The sequence below is a fragment of the Notechis scutatus genome, chromosome 2, assembly GCF_049901735.1.
Source record: "Notechis scutatus isolate UNSWTSFEM ecotype Mainland chromosome 2, rNotScu1.2, whole genome shotgun sequence".
NCBI classification, from domain to species: domain Eukaryota; kingdom Metazoa; phylum Chordata; class Lepidosauria; order Squamata; family Elapidae; genus Notechis; species Notechis scutatus.
In genome coordinates, this window is record NC_142010.1 from 46103657 (window position 1) to 46125790 (window position 22134).

General features: G+C 38.5%; 1 protein-coding gene across 6 annotated transcripts in view; it reads right to left on the minus strand.

Moving 5' to 3' along the window:
• Window positions 1–879: 879 nt before the first annotated feature.
• TMCC1 (transmembrane and coiled-coil domain family 1) overlaps window positions 880–22134 on the minus strand; it is a 110629-nt gene continuing 89374 nt past the window's right edge. For all 6 annotated transcript variants that reach the window (XM_026678485.2, XM_026678477.2, XM_087954646.1 and 3 more), the window contains 3 exons: window positions 21083–22014; window positions 8793–8928; window positions 880–5071 (listed from right to left, as the gene is read on the minus strand). In XM_026678485.2, coding sequence (XP_026534270.2) covers window positions 4757–5071; window positions 8793–8928; window positions 21083–22014 — 1383 coding nt within the window. In that variant the 3' untranslated portion in view covers window positions 880–4756. The remainder of the gene's footprint in view (window positions 5072–8792; window positions 8929–21082; window positions 22015–22134) is intronic.

Here is a 22134-nt window from a genome sequence, read left to right on the forward strand (position 1 = left end):
CAGTGCTACAAATTGTGCTACCGTTTAAATCATTGCGCAGAAAACAAGCCTTCATGCTATTAGAGACGGGTAAATGTTGCTTAAAGTAAAGTCCATTTCCCTACTGAAGGCCATCTGGAACAATGGATTTGAAACAGTCCAAGGAATGCATTCAGTTGGGCAATTTAAACGATCAGGCTGAACCAGATACAGCTTATCCATTCTATCCCCAATCATTGCTTCTCTGCATGCCTTCACCAGTCTAGGTGATTATTTTATTGTAAAAAGGCCAACGTGTTGGCTGCTGAATAGGTGATGAACTCCTGAAGTCTCTTGGAACATTTTAAGCCAGTTTTCAAAGAAAACCTTATGCAGCTGCCAGAAGAGGTTTTAGAGGAGGATCAAGATATTTCACCGTATCTCCACCCACACAACTGTTCTATGGACACAACATCAGGTGATCTTTGATAGACGGATCAGCGTAGAATTCTTTCAAGGCAAGAGTTTGAAACCCATTGGCTGAGGAGGGCTACAGAGCTACTTTTACAGATATTCTCAATTTTGATTACTTGTATTTCCAATATCAAGTGGTCCTATGGAGCCAATTTGGGGGGGGGGAACCTTCTCTGCCTATGACTTTGGAAAGTCTCATGTAAATAACATTAGGGAAGACTGAGCTACAAGGACTGACAGTCTGATTTTCTCTGTGCTACTTTAACCTGTAGTCATGCAGCATGGAGAAAATTGAGTATGCCTGTGTTTCGATAGCAGTCACCCACTGTAACACTGACCTACATTCTTGCCATTTCGATTTCTTGTCCTTAGGATGTAAAGTTGCTTTAACATTAATTATTCCTTGGTGTGTACTCCTTCTCACATAACAACTAAGTCACACAACAGTGAATATCTGAGGTTTTATTGAATTTTATATACAGCATGAGTCACAGACAAACCCGTGACTACCAGACAAATGTCAATCCTTCTCAACAGTTAGCAGCTTAAAAGTTCTACAAACTACAGTGTCACTGCCATACTTGTCATCCCATGCAAGTGAGTTTTTATTTTATCCTTTTTAAAAAAAACTACACTTACAGTTGTGTCAGTTGCCTACTAATGCACAATGTCACCTGGCCTACACAACACAGACACACACAGACATACAACTCTTTTGCCATATTTGGAATTTCTCAAAACTGCTAAAGAATTTGACAGCTGCCTATCATCGGGCAACTCGGTTCCCATTGCTTGCACTTTAAATTTTGGAAGGTCCATTTTAAAGGCCAGTCCCATCACTTACAACATAGCCCGACCAAATGAAATAGATGATGCAGAATAAACAAATTAGAAACTAGTAATTGTGAACATGCTTGATATTATCACAGAGTTCATACAGGGATCGTACTCTGTGTATGTATCGTTTATGGTTGGAGGAACAATGTTGGAGCATAGTATCTTCAGATTTTTTAAAAAAACCCATCAAGGTTAGATATGTTATGAACCATTGAAAATATTCTAGGCTAGTTGTTCCCATCAATTCAATCTGCTACATTCATTTCTTTTTGTGACCATCTGATATGTTCTTTATACGACCCAAAAGGAAACTGTGGAAAATCAATACATAACTTAGTAGGGCCACATCAGTAATAATACTACACACACATACTCACTTACTTGCAAACACTACCTGTAACAAATAATCCAAAAATGCTTGCAAAGGGAATTAGGAGTTTAAAGCTATAGTCACATTTTTAAAACAACATTTGTTAACTAATATGATGCAGTGAGAATGAATGAATGAATTTGTTAGCAAAAAAAGGCAAAATGAAACGAGTTATGTTAAAATATTCAACAGATTGGATGCAATCTCATAAAATATGAACAGAAATCTTTAGAATGCATTGAAAGCCTGTTTTAATCATAAACCAAAACATCTTTTGGGGGGAAATTCTGAAGATTAGGACTCTATCACACATTTTTTTTTTGCTGGTAAACAGATGCTAGCTGTTGTAGCATTTATCTAATAATACACAGAAATTATAAATGTTTACAAGAAAAAGCAATGAAGTATTCACTAACAGACTTCAGTGAATATTGAATAATGAATACTCATCTAGGTCATATTTGTTCATATGCTGTGCTAAGTTTATCTACAGAAAATTCTGTACTTCACAAAAGTGGCCCTAGGAATCATCTCAAGCAATGCATGTTTTGACCAGATCATGCCCCTACATGCAGAAAACAGGAGGGGTATTGAGTTGTTTAGGAGCAGTGATAATAAATTCAAGGAAAATATTAACAGAAACAAATATTAATAAACAATCTACATCTATAGGGCTAGGGCCACAGAATGCTTAGTTGTTAGCCAGAATCTCTTCAAATTGACAAATTTCTTGGGGGGAATAAGTAGATCCCCCCCCCCCAGTACCAATCTGTGGTTCATGTTAGCATTAGGGATCTGATTGTATAAAGAACTGCAATTCTGAAAATGATATGCTAGACCTCTTGAATTACGATTTAATTCTAAAGCAAAAGGAAGTTTCTCTATATAGGCTTTATGTATATATGTTTTCTTTGCTGACAGTCAGAAGGCCAAGTTCCATTTAACCGAGGAGAAGGGATAGAAACAAAATTTAAATAATAAAGCCTAAGCAGTAAGAACTTCTGTATGAAATTCCACATTATGTAGGTTACTTTGGGGATTGTTAGGGCTCTTAGATAAAACACTGGTCAAGTTAGAATTAAATAATTATATTCTGGCAATGTGAAAGAATACTTAACTGTTTCATAGTGTAAACAGCTAAAATTAAGAATTGTAATTCTGAATTTCACAAATATAAAACTTGTTGGCCAGCATTAAATACGTTTTGGAAAAACATGACACCATGGCTGAAGACTTACTAACAGAATGAATATTCATATACGTCTAGGCTCTGTTTACATTTTTGAAAAAGCAGTGAAAGTTGAGGTACAAGCAGCTCATGCCACTGCTTTTCTAAATACATGTCTTGCAAGAGCAACTTCTGTTTGGAACACTTACCTATGCAATTTACTCAAGTTCTTGTTTTACATGCTTTGAAACAGGAAGAACCTGCTTCGAGCATGTGTTGAGTAACAAGTGTGTGTGTGTGTGGAAATACAGTTTACTTGCTCTTTTGTTTCCCTACTTCTTGACAATGCTCAGCTGCCACCAAATCTTACTAATTTCATGATGTCCTATATAGGAACAAAATGAGGTTGAACAGGCTGACTCTAAATATAAAAAAGTACCAACAGCGTGAACACTGTTAAGTTTGTTAGTAGTACAGCTTTGGTTTCAGTTCCCAAGGGCATATTTGAATAACACGTTAACTCGGGTACTATTTAAAGGATTGGCCTTATGACTTGATGCTTCCTTAAGCATTTATGCCTTCCTTAGAGACACAGGGTAACTTTGCAATAGACCTAAAGCAGACTGACTGTAGTCTATCTTAGCTACCACTCCAACTTTGGCATGAAGGAGCCTAAACTTAAAAGTTTAAGTCCTATTTATTATTGATATTAAGACTCCCTATTTTTCTTCTCAGAACAGCTCACTCACTCATGCTTTCAAAACTTCATTTTTCTTAAAAACAAACCAGGATTTCTTTATTCTCATTAAAATAACTGGCCTAGACACAACAGGACCAGGGACAAGATTTCCAGTTTCCCCATTCACTCCCAAACAAAACAAAAGGGCATTATGACCTGTCAGGAGGGATCAGATCATCTGTTTTCTTAATGCGAGGTCTGGAAGTTAAGGAGGAAACAGATCACATTTGAGCAGGTTTGCACTTGAGATACATTAAACATTATTTGCAACCTTCCAAATCATCTCAGAACAAGGTAGCTCATATTTATTCACACACTTCTTCATTTAAGAACGTCACTTCTTTATTCAAAGAGAGCAAGAGAGAGAAAGAGAGATGATGCTCTCAACCATTAAGTTCAAAAACAATCCCCAATAAGAATAAAAAATCCTATTAGAAACAAGAAGGAAGCACTGAGAGTTTGAGTATTACACTCTTCAAGTATGCCATTTGGATTTTTAAATCTGTGACTATACATACATTAAAAAACAGTCAAAGTGCAACCAAGGGCTTTTGCTTAAAATATTCAAAGGGCTACTTCAAAATACTGTAGAACAACTGTGCAGGAACTGTACACAGTGGAACTAATCCACTTCATGTATCTAGCCAGAAAGTTTAAACAGCAGAAGAGGCAAACCCAAGAAGAGATCCAGAAAGTTCCATGTATTGCATTGGTCTTTCACTAGAGAAAGCCATCCTGAAGCTATACATTCAGACACAGAAGGTGGTCAGGTTTCACAGTAGCAATGTAGGATAATCAAGAGAATCGCTATGCACCGGATTATCTTAGTTAGAATTTATGTAATTGTCTTTTCCTCTTCCGACTGGGTTTAGTACAGTAGTCGAGCCATAATTTAATTTGCCCATTGGTGTGCTCCAGATTTGTGTTTTATCTCTGTACACATACAGAATATTAAGATTTGCATCCAAAGAGAACCATGCTACATAAAAACAGTTTTTTGACAAAAAAAGAAAAAAAAAAGAGTTCTTTAATAAATTCTAAAAAAAACCCTCACTATTGCCAATATGTCTCAGAGAGAAAATATTATTTTAACTGTAAACAAATTCACACTCGGACATGTTACATCTTCAGTGGAGGAAGGAACTGCTGACTAAGTTTGGTGCACTTCCTTGCCAGATCCGGCTCGAGTGGGTGAGGCAACCCATTGTCATCATCTGGGGGGTGAAAAGAAGCGTTCCAAGTAGCTGGTAATGGCATCCCAGTGCTTAAACAGAAAGGCCACGAAGACCATGGCAAAGAAAGTGCTGAACGTCCTGCTGCGAGTCTTCATCAGGGGGACCACGCAGTTGGCCACGGTAGAGACAAACACCAACAGGACAGCCATCACTGCTAAAAGGATGTTTATTAGTTTGCCCAGAAGGTTTCTGGCAGTGGCATTTTCAAGGCCCTCCAACTGGACAACTTGCTGCTGTTGCTGCTGCAGTTCCATCTTGGAGATTCTGGTCTGGCAAGCTTCCAAGGCCTCCTGTTGAGCACAAGAAAACTGCTTAGTCACCTCAAAAGGGAGGGAGGGGAGGGGCGGAGAGAGAGGGGAGAGAGAGATATCAATGAGACCTTATACAAGACTCTTTCTTACCCAAACAGAATACACCTCTAGGCATAAATGTAAAGTATCAAGCAGTCCACCGACAAAACATCAGGTGCCAGAAGTTGACAGGATAATAATCAGAAATGCAGCCTGGCACATTTCCTAAATAAAAGACTAAACACACCCTACAATGCCTTTGGGATTCTAGGAGCTGCAATCACATTTTTCAGGATGTGACTAATTCCTTTGGTTTCATATCCAGGACCAAAATTAAGGTTTCTCAAGGCTTGTTCCTACAAAACTGGGTTTAAAAAAATGTGGACAATCAACACATATTAGTTTTCTGTATCTCTTTCCTACTATCTGGTACCGTAGTTATCAGGATTTCTACTGCCCAGATCTGGTAGCCCAATCTGTAATATGGCTGGCATGATCTCCAAAAAATTGTAGAGATTTGAATGGCAATAAATCCCACATACAAGTAATTTACAATTCATGGTTATCATGTTACAGTCTTCTGCTGTGAACAATATGGAGTGAGGAATCAAAAGACTTTCAGGTTAGGATAACTGTCTCTTGATTTCACTTACCTGCTTATTTTTCTCTGCACAGACAATTAGATCTTAAACCTGACATTGTGACATTTCTTGGTATAAATGCTCCAATTGTAGTAATAACATCCAAGCATAAATTTATGCTGAAGCAAAAATAAAGCCACTGGTGTAAATAAATTCCTTTTGGTCAGGAGTGCACAACTTCTGTAGTTTTTGAGACCCGCAGGTTGGGAATCACTCTCTAAAAATGGACTGGGGCAGGGCCCCCTTTTTTCTGGATGGGGTTTGAAAGTTTTAAGTGGTGAAAAAAAACTACTGAATCATCTGCAACCAGTGTGATCCTGAAGATGTCCGCTACTACTGCCCACCTACATATTCATAACCAAGAAAAAGGTAGATTGTGTGGTTAAAAGTGTGTCTGCATCTATGCTTTTGCATTTGGTGTTATATTCCCACACACAAAAAAGCTGCCAAATGACAGGATGGTGGAAATGGGGTTGCTAAATTTCTCCTCTACATTAATCTCTTCTTAAATATGTCTCTCTCTCTCTTTCCTGCTCTTGTGTATTCTTTGTATTTGAAGCATAGCTGGGAGGAGGACAAACATAATTTATGGAGATTCTCAATCATCCAGATCATGGTTGTCCCGAAGGTGCTGTTCAAAAGGCAACTGGACTTTCTTGGTTTTTTTTTTACCTTGAAAACATTTTGCTTCTCATCCAAGAAGCTTCTTCACCTCAGAACTGAACTGATCTGAACTTCAGAACTGAAGTTCTTAGATGAGACACAAAAAAAATTAAAGGAAAAACCAAGGAAATCCAATTGTCTTTTGAACAACACCGTTGGGACAAACATAGTTTAATTTTCTACACAGGATTGAAAATCAGCCCCATTCCACAAATCCTCTGGTGGATAGGTCCATGTGGCAGAGATTATCTCAGTGTAAAGTTTTATCAGCCTCATATGGAATTAGCCTTCTCGTAAGGAATAAACCAATATTCTGAGTGAACATGTAGCTCAGTTCTTTAACGTTCCAGATTTTTTTAGCTTTAAATACTATTTAAACTTGGGTATAACTTTATATACCCAGATAAAAAAATCATCTTCAAGAAGTTCTGCTTCCTGAAGAAATGTACAGGTGAAACTCGAAAAATTAGAATGTCATGTAAAAGTTCATTTATTTCAGTAATGCAACTTAAAAGGTGAAACTAATATATGAGATAGACTCATTACATGCAAAGCAAGATAGTTCAAGCTGTGATTTGTCATAATTGTGATGATTATGGCTTACAGCTCATGAAAACCCCAAATCCACAATCTCAGAAAATTAGAATATTACATGCAATCAATAAAACAAGGATTGTACGTAGAACAATATCAGAGCTCTGAAAAGTATAAGCATGCATATGTACTCAGTACTTGGTTTAGGTCCCTTTTGCAGCAATTACTGCCTCAACGTGGCATGGCATGGAAGCTATCAGTCTGTGGCACTGCTGAGGTGTTATGGAAGACCAGGATGCTTCAATAGCGGCCTTCAGCTCTTCTGTATTGTTCGGTCTCATGTCTCTCATCTTTCTCTTGGCAATGCCCCATAGATTCTCTATGGGGTTCAGGTCAGGCGAGTTTGCTGGCCAATCAAGCACAGTAATCCCACGGTCATTGAACCAGGTTTTGGTGCTTTTGTCAGAGTGGGCAGGTGCCAAGTCCTGCTGGAAAATGAAGTCAGCATCCCCATAAAGCTCGTCTGCGGAAGGAAGCATGAAGTGCTCCAAAATCTCCTGGTGGACAGCTGCATTGACCCTGGACTTAATGAAGCACAGTGGACCAACACCAGCAGATGACATGGCTCCCCAAATCAACACAGGCTGTGGAAACTTCACACTGGACTTCAAGCATCTTGCAGTGTGTGCTTCTCCATTCTTCCTCCAGACTCTGGGTCCTTGGATTCCAAATGAGATGCAAAAGTTGCTCTCATCAGAAAAGAGGACTTTGGACCACTGAGCAACAGACCAGGTCTCTTTTTCTTTAGCCCAGGTAAGACGCTTCTGCCGTTTGTTGTTCAGGAGAGGCTTGACAAGAAGAATACAACATTTGAAGCCCATGTCCAGGATCCGTCTGTGTGTGGTGGCTCTTGATGCACTGACTCCAGACTCAGTCCACTCCTTGTGAAAGTCCCCAACACTTTTGAATGGCCTTTTCCTGACAATCCTCTCCAGGCTGCAGTCATCCCTGCTGCTTGTGCACCTTTTTCTTCCACACTTTTCCCTTCCACATAACTTTCTATTAATGTGCTTTGATACAGCACTTTGGGAATATCCAACTTCTTTTGCAATTACCTTTTGAGGCTTTCCCTCCTTATGGAGGGTGTCAGTGAGAGACTGAGAGACCATTTAAAGGCTCAGGAACCCTTTGCAGGTGTTATGGCTTAATTAGCTGATTAGAGTGGGACACTTTGAGCCTAGAATATTGAACCTTTCACAATATTCTAATTTTCTGAGATTGTGGATTTGGGGTTTTCATGAGCTGTAAGCCACAATCATCTCAATTATGACACATCATGGCTTAAACTATCTTGCTTTGCATGTAATGAGTCTATCTCATATATTAATTTCACCTTTTAAGTTGCATTACTGAAATAAATGAACTTTTGCACGATATTCTAATTTTTTGAGTTTCACCTGTACATATTACACTGGTTACTCTTTATATTTCCACATTTCATTAAAATTAATAGCAAACATAGCCTTACTGGGAACAATACTATAAAAAATACTGTCTGCGATGGTATAAACATGTCTCCAAACCCACCTGTATTATAACTCTCTCTAAAGATGGAAGCAAGTTTGCCAGGAAATGAATTGATTTTCATTGTAAACCTGCCAGCTTTTCTTTACCAGGAATTTCTTAATAGGATTTGAACAAATTTTGCAAAGGTATATTGATCCTGGCTCCAGTAAGGGTCACAAAATTAAGATAATTTGGGATTTAGTATCTCAATTCTACTATTCATGAGGATTAAAATATAAACTGAAATAGAGCAATGTTTGTGAAAAATGCTCAGCAGATATAACGTAAATGAAGTGCAAATACAAACAACTGCTGACCTGGATATCTCTGGCTCGTTCATAGGACTGATAAGCTATTTTTTCCTCCATGCTGGCCAATTCCTGTTTTAAGTTGAGGATTTCGTTCTGATGAAGCTCAGTCAGGTCATTCAGCTGTTCTTCTAGTCGCTCACATCTAGAACAGAAAAAAAAAAAAAAACCCACGCGGCTGTCGTTTTTTTTCTTTTAAAGATATCAGCACAATTTCCTAGGTATCAAGACAATTACAATAATTTTGAAAATAGGATCTAGCTAGTGAACACGACTTGCAATGATATAAAATGATCTGCACTTTCCTAAGCTGTATCAGACTCATCTCTTGGTAGGGTTTCAAATGCTCAAAGGTGTTATCCAGAGTTGACTGTTCCATCATCAGTCCAATGTGTACAATCTTCAATTATGAGTCTTACCAATTAGTTTGGTGTTATGCTTTCTAATTTTGGAATATATACCAAAACAAACTGAACGTTCCTAAACCGTTGAATCTGAATTCAGCCCTTGCCCGTTTCCTAGGCAAAGTCACCACTTTGAAACAAACCAGGGAAAACATAATGAAGCATCTTGGAAGAGGGAAGCAGTGCAATTTCACACAGAATTTATTTTTTAAAAATTGGTATAGTTGCCCTTATATGTAACATAACCCTGGGTAGCTCACAACAGTAATAAAATAAAGACAATAAAAAGCATAAAAATCAGTCAAACAAAGCATGCCCAGTGTATCACTCACACTCACACACACACACACACACACACACACACACACACACGAATAAGAACTGAGAAGACCCCCTGGGCTCTGGCTCTCACCATACATCATCACTTCAAGGCTTGTAGGAAAGGCAACTCTTCAAGAGCTTCTGGGAAGACCACGAGGATAGGGGCCTGCTTGGTCTCAGGGGGAAAAGGTACTTTCAAGAAAGCATGGTGACAAGAGTGTTTTCAGTTCTGGTCAGTTTTGTAACCTAATAGTAACTATGTTGCTTTTTCTTTCTCAATTTCAAACTGCTCTCTTGATTTTTCCGGAAAGTTTTCACAACTAGAATTGAAAATTGGTTTTTTTGTGTTTTGTTTTGTCATGCCCATACCTACCTCCAAGAGGGAATTCACTGTTTTAAAATGGTGTTTCTTTAAGAACAATTGTACATTCAGAAACTATTTTAGAAAAGTGGGAAAAATTGCTCTGAATGTTGTGAAATTGCTCTCCATCCTGTGGATGATATGACAGTAGTTGATATTGCCAACATTTGGGGAGATTCCCTTTAGGAATTAGTTGTGCGTTTTCCTAGCCATACTTGAAAAACTAAATGGTTATTCTGCTGCTGTTTTTTAACTGTTTGGATTAGTCAGTTTGGGTTAGAAAAACAAATTTATACTAAAAAAATTACAGGCTAATATCTAAATTCTCCACAAAACATCTAGAATGAAAAATTGCTAGGCAGCAAAAGCCATGTTTGGTTACATCTATGCATAGTTACAAAAAAGAACAACCTGCAAGTGATTAGAGAGAGAAAAAGAAAATAATCAATTCGATTTTAATAAGAACTATCCTACTCTGATTTCTCAGGCTCATAAATGAATTAGAAATAGTTTGCTAGATGTACAAGGAAAAGGGAAATAATCGATTTAAGTATGTGTATGTTCAAATAGTCAAACACAACAGGAGCAAACAGGATATGGGTGTGTAAAAGAGGGCTTCCAAACTTTCTTTGCTTATTCTTGAGGTAGAATTACAGAGAAAGAATAAAAGAAACTCACCTTTTATTTGCAATCAAACCTCTGGTCAGGGGAAATGCTCCAATGGCACTGAAAAAATGTTTTAATAAACCCTTCATTGAAACTGTTGCTAAGTGAATAAATATATTCACTTCTGCAACATGGGAAGCGAGAGCTTTTCCTTTGCTTGTTATTTTTAGAATAGCAGCAAGAATATGTAAGGTGTTTGAAGTAGCATAATGCTTGAATGCAGGAGGACATAATTGAATTGCTGTTGTTCACATGGCACACATGAGCCCAGTGACACATGCAATAAACATAATCATATGCACTAGCACAACTACAATGATATAAGTAAGCAGGAACCTAAGAGTTGCCTCATCAATTTTAATGTTGCCTATTTAACATTCTTTAATACTACCCAATGTTTGCAAGCTGTAGCTCAGACATCACCTAATTGGATAGGAGCTGTGGTGGTGCAGTGTTTAGAATGCAGTACTGCAGGCTATCTCACTCACTGCCAGAGTTCGATTCTGACCAGCTTAAGGTTGACTCAGCTTTCCATCCTTCTGAGGTCAGTAAAATGAGGATTGTTGGGAACAATATGCTGACTCTGTGAACCGCTTAGAGAGGACTATAAAGGATTGTGATGCGGTATATAATTCTAAGTGCTATTGCTATTGCTGATTGGCTGCGTCTCAAGAAAGCTGGGCGGGTATCGTGACCCTCCAAACTTTCCGTAGTCAACACACATGCCTTCATGCTATTGTCTTTTGGGGTATGTGCAGAGTATAGGAAAAGAGGAAGAAATAATACGCCAAAGAAATTAAAGACATAAGAAAAGGAAGCATACTTAAAAGTGGTTTAGACCAACAGCATTCATTACATTTTTTCAAACTTCCTAGCCTTGCAAATTATTTCATCTCATCTATGAGACAGCTGATACCACTGCCCACACAAGGGACAAAATGAAACCAGGCTTCCCACACAAAAAATAGGTCCTTTTGGTCCGCTACAAAACACAGATGAGTGAAAAGAGACACAAGACTAGAGCTTCATTCGGATAGTTCATGCTGCTTCTTAGCTTAGTAGTAGAGATGCCTCTTGAAACAAGTTTTCAGAACAGCCTACCAAGAAGGCTGACAACATACATAAACCGTTTATGGTACTCTCTCAGTATAACGAAGTGAAACGATGTCATTTTGGCTTCATTCGGGAATATCAAGTCCTCGTAACACACCACAATACAGGTGGTCTTCAACTTGCAACAGTTCATTTAGTGACCATCCAAAGTTACAATTGCACTGAAAAAAGTGACTTACGATCATTTTCCACATTTACAACCATTGCAGCCTTCCCGTGGTCATGTTTCTTAATGACCTGCTGAGGAGAGGAAAAAAAATCTGTCCACAGGCACAACCCCTGACTTGCCCTAAAGCTACATTTCATTTCCCAAATTTTGCTCATTGTCTTATACCCTTTCAATCAGAAAGTTGCCAAACATTTCCTAGGCACATTTAAAAAACAAATCCCTTATTAATTTTGCATTCATTTATAAAAGCGAGCAATAACATTGCTCTTCCAATGCTGAGATACAGATGCAACCTACACAAAATGTGTTGAAACAATCCGTATTTTAACTTTTCTCCACCTACATAATATGTAACTGAACTCTTACCATTCTTCAAGATTCTCACAATATTTATTACCTATGTTCTAGACACTAATATTCTTGAATTGTACTCTTCAATCTATCATTCCTGTACAAATCTTTAAAATATTCGTTTCAGCATTCTCTCATTTCAGTTTCAAAGCTCTTCAACTATTTCTTAAACAATTTAATACCCATCAAGAATTCTCTGCATTTTCTCTGCTTCTTTTAATCTAATTGATTCCTTGCTCTCTGGCTACAAATTGCATCCTTTTCTTGATGTATTTCTCACAGTTTTTCTCTCATTGTCATTGTGTCATAATTTCTGACCTTGCATTCTTATTTCTTTTGCTACTTTTGTATTATTTCAAGTCTGTTTTTTCAAAATAAATAGAATAATTCATCACCTTTTTATGTTTTTTTTTAAATTAATTATACAAAATCAAACCAGTCCTACTTTTATATTTGTAGTCATTCACTCAATTTATAAATAAAATAAATAATTCATATATCCAAAACAAACAGGGTCTTCTAAGCAGTTATTTGCGAAATTGTCATTTTTGGAGTTTTCAAACATACCAATAATTTGTGTGTGTGTGTTTCTGTCTTATTCCTACCCATCCATTCAGCTTCCTTGGATTACATTTATTCAGAATGTTGCACTGTTGTCCCCAAAAGTCACCTCTGTTTCCTCCATTATCTCATTAACTATCACCAATCTATTGATTCCTTTCTATACACACCCACAACATAGAAAATACCAATTCATACTCTCTGACATACGTTTTAGCCTTTTTCATTCATAATTATATCTATACCCTCACTCCCCTGTGCATACAGGTAGTCCTTGACTTATAACAGTTCATTTAGTGACCGTTTGAAGTTACCATGGCACTGAAAAAAGGGACTTATCACTGATTTTTACTCCTACGACCATTGCAGTATCCCCATGGTCATGTGATCATCTGTGATCATCTTTTGTGACCTTCTGAGAAGCAAGTCAATGGAGAAGCTAGATTCACTTAACAACCAAGTTATTAACTTAATAACTGCAGTGATTCACTAAACAAATGTGGCAAGAAAGGTTGTAAAATGGGGCAAAACTCACTTAACAAATGTCTCGCTTAGCAACAGAAATGTTGGACTCAATTGTAATCATATATCAAGGATTACTTTTACTTGCACACTTTATTCCAGAAATCAAGACTGTCTTTATTCATATTTCCTCTTAATTTCACTAACGGGTGATGATGTATCTGTTTTTCTTTCATTATGCAGCTAGAAGTAAGGCGAACACTAGTCAGCTATCGCACATCTTAACCATCAGGCTTGTAAGTGCAACCAACCCATTTTATCCTAAGCATGCCAATGTTATTTTATGCAACTAGAATCTCTACTTTAGAGGCTACTTTGCAAGCCAATATGTTGTTCCTCATATCCCATAAACAGGAAGGATATGAAGTGTACCAACAGTCAGGCACTACCTTCCATATTGTCTACATTTAAAACCATCTAAGTATTTATGGTTTTAAGTTGATAGATGTGTCCTAATAGGCTTATGCGTTCCCATTTCACTAAGTCTTAAAACCATCTAAGTATTTATGGGTTTAAGTTTCTCCAATCGATAGATGTATCCTAATGGGCTTATCCATTCCCATTTCACCAAGGTGGTTATCTCTAGAGCAGGGCTGTCCAACTTTAAGATGTGTACACTTCAACTCCCAGAATTCCTCAGCCACCCATGCTGGCTGGGGAATTCTGGGAGTTGACATCCAGAAGTCTTAAAGTTTCCAGGTTTGGACAGCCCTACTCTAGAGATAACCACCTTGGTGAAATGGGAATGGATAAGCCCATTAGGACACATCTATCAATTGGAGAAACTTAAATCCATAGATACTTAGATGATTTAGAGAGCCCTGGCTAGAGGTAGCAGAGGTTTCTACATGGTTTCTCCCAATATAATTAAATCCCGAGTGTTTCTGTTGTATGTGGTTCAAGAAATAGTCCCCAGAGTATGAGGGATGCACTATCCTCATTAGAAAACAGATGTGAGATCACTGCTCAACTCTGCTCATCTCACCTCTCCCTTTGCTGTGGGAAAGGGAAAAGGGATTTTTCTGCTGAAATGGTGAAATTTTTCATGGATGAAAACTTTAGAGAACCCTCTTAGGTTTTTTGTGGGTTGTTTTTTTTGCATACAAGCACTAAAATTAGAAAAATACAGCAACATTTTCATTTATTTTAGTTTTTTACAAATGATGTGACATCTTGAGTGCCTGGGAGACAAAATATACATGCAAGCATAAGATTTATTTCCTAAATCTTTACATATTTAAAATCTGTCCAAGGAGAATATACTGAATTACAGCGTTATTAAAAATCCAAAGGTTACAAAAGATAAAAATATAAGAGGCCTACTGGGGAAGACCAAAAACCAATTTAGTCCACAATATTATGATGTAAATCACCAACCAAAAAAATTGACAAACAGGACCTAAGGATGGTAAGTCCTGTTTTACTTTTGCCAAACAACAATTGGCATTCAGCATATGTTCTCCTTGGGATTCAGAGGATAATATAAAGCCATTCATGATAACAGAGGGTGAAAGACCTTTTAAAAACCATTACAATTGGAGAATATTACCATTTTGATCGCAACAAATTCCATAATTTAATTATGCATTATTTAATAAATAGCTCCTTTAATTTTGATTTCAATGGATGGATCCAAGTTCTAATACTGTGAGAGAAGAAAAACCTCTCTTTGTCATACAGGTAGTCCTCCTTTAGCAAGTACAATTTGGACCGGCAATCTGGTTTTTAAGTGACACAGTCAGTAAGTGTAACGTTTTGGAATGCTGACCCTGTGCTGGGATAATTAGCAAGGAGTAAACTAATGTTTGTATTTGCATTCATTGAAGAGGAAGGGATTACAAGAAAATAAGCAGGCACACAGTGTGGAATACACATCAAAAGAAATGTGCTGGCACCATCTGTTTGCCTAGCATACATGCTTCAGTCTCTGAACCCCAAATCTCTTAGAAGGCTAACAAAAGCTAAAGATCCAAGTCTTGTCAGTTACTGGCAGCAACTCCAGCTAGCATCAATTTAGTTCACAGAACTTGTTAACTTGTGATTAGCACTTTTTACAGATGCACTGTGCTGTGGAGACAAGCAACTCAGCAAAAGATGTCTTGTTCAGGCAATCTGCTCTGCAAGTTGGGGGAGGGGATGAAGAAAAAATGGACTGGGCATAGGACAATGCATACTAATTGTCTGTAACGGTAAACATGACTGAGATAGATGCTGTCATAAATGCAGGCATTGGTTGGAAAGTTGTAACTGCAAACCATTGCTGCCTCAGACAGTTATTAGGTCTACTTAAACATGATTATATATCTTTTGTCAGAACCTTTAATTGCACTTGAAAGCTAACTAGCAGCCAATCACAAAGCAATGGTATTACACGAGCATATTATACATTGCCCGTAACTGACCTCATAGCTTCAAGGATAGCCTCAATAAATATGCACTGCAATAGCCAAATATATGGGTAGATTAGGATATGAGTAACTATTTGGAGGGCCTACTGGCTAAGGAAATGCAGAACAGGTACACCAGATGATCTGTGAGTTCAGAAACTCCTCCAAGTTGCATACCAATACTGAAAGAGAAAATGCTATCCCATCCAAGACTAAAGACTAAATGCTACCCCATCCAAAACTAAAAATTCCAGGACTGAAGCATTTAGCTGTGCAGGGACTGAGCCTGAGTCTATTCTTCCTCATCCAGACTCTGGGATAGAACTTTGACAGCATCATTTGGGTGGTCCAAGGTCAAGATATATAACTTAATACCAGAAGCATATTAATAATACCTGATGGGTTGATATCCTCACCCAGCAGCCCCATGTACATTTAAACAAAAGGGATAAGAGCATCAAGCCCTGAGGCATCAAATAGATTATGGGCCTGGATCTCAATTACTCACCAACAACTAGCATCTACCACAAACCAAACAACATCTTGACCATCTACTATTGCCAATATTTTCTGGACTAAATTCAAAATGTAGGTCTTAACTTTTAAGCTTTAAAAATTTTATTAACCTGGCTATTTTGACTTTTCAACATACAAATAGTTCCCTTGTCACCGGACTGATACTTAAAAAACAGCAAATCAACGGGTACATATCATCAAAATATTTTACAAGCAGTCTCTGGCTTCAATCATAACCAGAATTTTTTTAAATTAAAAAAAGGCAACTAATGCTTGCGCATAATACTATACTGGAAGCATAGGCTGCAATCTTGAACATCTAAGTATTCTAAAGCTCAATGTACCAAGGACACTTTTAACCTGTATAACAGGATGTAAGATTATAGCTGAACAAAAACTTTTGTCTATGTGTCCACATAGCAACAGTGAATAGAATGCTGAAGAATTTATCGCAAAGCTTTCTTAATGGACTATGATTAAACTCCATGAAATGCGAGTCCAGGGAATTACAGTCTGCCAAAAAGACAAACTAAATGTACACTTTCAGTTGATACAGACAGTATGTGAAGTAAACTGAGAACAAAACAACTAAGTACATCTTATTTATGGGAACTCATAATTCACTTTGTATAGAAAGGCTATTGAGTCATGAACAGTTTCAAGGGAGACTCAACAGGAATTCTCATGGAAGTACAGAAAGGACCTTTTTATCAAATGAACATCTGCTACAGCTCTAAAAACTGATAAGCAACAGCTTGTTTTGAAATCTAGTTGTGCTGATAAGCCTGCCATTGTAAAAAGAACAGAGGGATGAATGCAGAGCTGGATTTCCAAAGAGAAAGGTGTGGCTACTCTCTCTCAACAGTGAGGCCACACCAAATGTCCAATAGAAAATCAGCAGAGCTTTTGCTCAAGCTTTAACTGTTTGTTACATTACAAAACAGGAAGAGAGGACTTAAGAAATTATTTCATCCTGAAAAAAAATGTGGAGGTGGAAAGAAAGAGAAGAGTCGGAACTGGAGAGACGGCTCTAGCAAAATCAAGCCTTCGTGAACACAAACTACGATAGGATCAAGAACAAAGATAGCTACAGAGAAATAGAGAATGACAAACGCAGTTGATGTAAAATAAAGAAATACTCATTACGGGGGCGGGGGAATCGTCCTCAAGAGTCTAACCCTTTGCTAGACTTCTTTGGCTGATATACTAAAGTGAGAAGAAAAATGTGATTGATAATTTGATTTCCAACAGTGGTTTTATTTGCAGGCTTACACAAACTACTTTTCATTTTATTTCAAGACTAGCTAATATGAAAAGTTTTGATATAATATTCTTGATTTATTTGCAATTCTAGAGTGGTTATATCAATGCTCAGAAAAAGAATCCTGATATGGTGGGGGGTGGGGGGGATTAGTAATAATTAATGTTAGCCTTACACTACAGGCATTATATTTCCTAACCAACAGAAATTGTGTTTCTGAAAGCAGCTGGAAATTAAACTCTCAATTTTCATTATAAGTATGTTGTTTTGGGAAACAAATATTGTACACTAAAGAAACTCCCATAAGTGTCAAATTAATGCCATTCCAATTATATTTATTGGGGGTAAGAACCAATATATATTCTCCTTTAAAAAAAGTGAGTGTTTAATATTATTCTGCGGGTCAAAAATGTGCCCAAATCTTGCAATACAATTTAAAATTCTGCAACACATGTAAATACTTAATCTATGTCAGGGGTCCCCAACCCCTGGTCCATGGACCGGCACCATCTGTAGCATGACAGCAACCGGGCTGCGCAAACAAGCAAAGCCCCATCCACGAGATGCAGGCAGCATGCAAAACCACGCCCCGTCCAGTCCATGGAAAAACCTTTCTTTGTGGAACCTGTCCCTGATGCCCCAAAGGTTGGGGGCCACTGATGTACGTTATGGCCATTGTTTTCAATATTAATGTTTACCTTTATTGTGAAATTATATTTAAAGAGATTTTTGGGGAGAATGGGGATTTGTGCATAAGATCTAATAGTCAAGGGGCTTGGAAAAAATGGTAAAGGAAATTAATTATAATTTAAACTATTTAAATAATATTTTTTTTAAAAAATCACAAGCCTTTTCATGAAATTGGTAGAATGTTTAATTAAAAACTCCTTAATGAGTGTTGTTAAAAAAAAATCTGTCTCCATTCTGCTCTGAGAGATCTGAGTTTCTTAGCTCAGAGGTTACAAGAACAAATGGCTAAATGGTATTCCTCAAAATGAAATAACCTCATGTATTTTATTTATAGATACATAAATAAAAAAATGTGGAAAAGTTTTAGATCCCCAAAGATTGATGCTTCTATTGATTGAAATGAAATAGTCATTTTTCCATGTTCAAAGAACAAGAACTATTTCATTTTCTGTCATTTGCTATCTTCTAATTATTTGTCTCCCCTGTCTGATTCTATATTTTTCAAATAAAATCTTCTAATTAAAAGTTTTCTGTTAATTCAAACATGCTTCATTTAATTTTCTGACAGCATGCAATTGTACCTTTTGGCTGTTATAATACTTTTGGCATTTATGAAATTATATGTTTTCACTAAACTGCTAGAGTTTTAAAAATATTAAAAACAAATTAAGGTGGCAACTCCATTTTGAGGGTTAAATAAAATATGTATTGATATTATAAATGATTAATACCTGCATAAATTGTAATAGGATTAGTATTTTGTCAGTTCTTAAATAGTCTCTATCCTTTCTCCAATCCCAAATGTTATCAATTCAAGACTGTCATTTGATATGCTCATTTAAGTGAATTGTTAAACATCTATTTATTAATACTTAAGGATAACAGTAAAGCACAATTATGTATATTCGGATTATAACCTAATTTTATAGTTACAACCACAACAGATAGTATAACTATTTACATTATTTGCTTTGAGATCTGCAAATGGCGTCAAGATTGTCAGGACTCTTTAGCACTACGTCTGGAGTTCTAAGGAAGAAGTGACAAAACATCAAAATTTAGACTTATACCAACATCATATATGTAGGTGAAAATGTTGCAGAAAAAATATTTGTAAGATTTAATCTGTATAACTAGTATTAGCACTGAGCTTGAAAAGTAGTTGTCAGACAGTGCAGTGCTGGCTTATTATGCTCCCAAGCATTCTGAAAAGTATGCTTCTGTAAAAATACAGTAAGAAATAGTATCTCTCTCTCTCTTTCTCTACACACACACACACACACACACACACACACACACACACACACACACACCTGATCTAACGACTTTCTAGATCAGTGGTCCCCAACCTTTTTTGTACCAGGGACCAGTTTCACACAGAAACACTTTTTCAAGGACCGGGGTGGGGGGAGAGGAGTCGAGTTTGGTGGTTTGCTTGCAGACGTTTCATTACCTGACCAGTAACATCTGATGTTGTTACCTAGTCGGGTAATAAAACGTCTGCCAGCAAACCACCAAGTTCAGGGAGCGCCAATGCCTCCTCATTGCAACCCTGAGCGACAGATATTCTCTTCTATTGGGACATTTAAAACGGAGGGTTTCAGCTGCAGATTCAGGAACTGCGCCGGGCTGAGGAGCGCCTTCAAAACTGAGCGCTGGGCGGCGGCGGCCCATGGCTGTCTCCGCGGCTCAGGACAAGTCCCTGCAGGATGGCTGAGAAGCCCCGCCTCTCGGCCCTGCCTTCCTCAGCCCCATCCCTCAGGTGTCTCCCTCCGTCCCTCAGCCTCATCCCTCAGGTGTCTGCCTCGTTCCTCTCTCAGTCGCTCTCTCGCTCCTCCACCAGCCCAGGAAGAAACTGCTTCAAAGAAGCTGGCAGGGTGGCTTTTCCTGTTGCCGCAGCTCCTCCGAGCGCCCGTTCACCTCCACCCCGCCGCCAATCAATCCAGGTTCAATCCAGTGCTACGTTCTGCCTGCCTGCCTTCGTTTCTGGTTGTTTCGGAGCAGCTTCGGCTGAGTAAAAGAGGCGAATAGTTATTATTCTCAGCCGAAGCTGCTCCGAAACAACCAGAAACGAAGGCAGGCAGGCAGGCAGAACGGAAACACTGGATTGAACCTTGGGTGGCGGGGTGAGGGTGAACGGGCGCTTCGGGGGAGCTGCGCCGACAGGAAAAGCCACCCTGCTGGCTTCTTTGAAGCAGTCTCTTCCTGGGCTGGTGGAGGAGCGAGAGAGCGACTGAGAGAGGAACGAGGCGGGAGGAAACCGAAGCCACTGAGCCAGAGAGTAGGACAGGCTTTGGTTGCTTCCTCCCTCCCCTTCTCTCCTTTGTGTCCTCGATCCCTGATCCCAGCAGCATTCACCGAAGGCGAAGAAAGCCGCCATTTTTTTTTCTTTGTGGCCCGGTACAAAGTGATCCACGGACCGGTACCGGTCCGCGGCCCGGTGGTTGGGGACCCCTGTTCTAGATTACACAATACACATTCTGTATTTTTACAGAAACATACTTTTTGGAATGCCAGAGAGCATAGTAAGCCAGCACTAGCAACACTGCACTCTCTGACAACTACTTTTCAAGCTCAGTGCTAATACTAATTATACAGATTAAATCTTACAAGGAATTTTTCTGCGACATGTTCACCTACTGTAATTTATAAACACTGTAATCAAAAGGGTCATGTTTAAACATTCCTCATCCAACAAGATTAGGACTATGGGACTATTTTGAAACGATAATCCAGAGTCGTCACATTAAAAATTAGTGTTGAAATTCACAGAACTGAAAAGTTATGGCAAGAAGACAGACATGTTGATTTGGAAGGGAGGAAACTTAAATATTTAAGCCAAAAATAAATATAAAATAATTATTAAGTTTACTGCCCCCAAGATTATCAATAGTAAATGAGTGCTGGCACCCAAACAATTATGAATGTGCCTTAATATTAGGAGTATCAGTGAAAGATTGGACTGCCAAGTGCTCACCGGTATCTTTCTTCCTGTAGAGCCTGCATTATCAAGGAATAATCTCGCTGGTAGTGAACCTTGAGATCTTCAAAGGATTCCTCCAGGCGGACTTGAACCTCTCTGAGCTCTTGAATCTCATGCAGTATTGCATCAAACCCTGAGCTTTGCCTTTCCAGAGTGTTTGATTTGGAGCTTGGTGCTCCCAACAGGACACCTGCGGTGCTATTGGCTCCCACTGAGCCTGATGTAGCACTGGAACAATCCTCCTCACTGCCATACTTTGGGCTCAACTGAAAGGTATGAACACCTAAAGCCTTTCCTCCGGTCCCATCTTCTTGACTTTCTTCCAAAGCATCCTTCAGATTAGCAATATTGTCGGCACTTCCAAACTTGTTTCTAAGGAGTGAGGCAATTTCCCGAGGTTTAGAAGCAACGGCTCCAGCTGCTGAATGAGTTGCCTGGGAAAAGCTGGAAAGTCCACCTTTAACGCTATCTACCACTCCTTCACTGAAGCCAGTGACTTTTGCTCCTACATCCTTTAGCCCCTGGTGCATGTCCCTCAAGACATCTTTGGGCTGTCGATGAATACCATTCTGTTCAATCTCTCGCAGCTTCCGATGATAGTGCTCTAGCTTCTTCTGCAGCTGGAGGATTGTCTGGGATGATTTCTGGTTCTTCTTCTCAAACACCTGCTTAATCCGGGCGCTCTGCTGCTTGTCAGCATTATTGGCTAATTTCAGGTATTCGGCTACATTGTCATCCCGGGCAGTTTGCTCTATTTTGATTTGCTCTGTGAGTTTCAGTATTTTCTGCTGCAGATGAGTGATGGCCACTTTTGTGCGTTGTGGGTCTGGTGTTCCATCAACAGAATCTGCATTGATACTGCAGTCTGTGCTTGATGCCACTGCGTTAGTTGTTTGTGCTAGGCTACTTACATCTAATCGTTCGATCTGGAAAAAGAATTAAAAAATGAACATGAAAGTCTGATTGGATAATGGCAATGTCATAAAAAATGCAAACCAAGCCGAGTGAAAAAAATCAATAAATTTCAATAGGGCCGTTAGCATCCA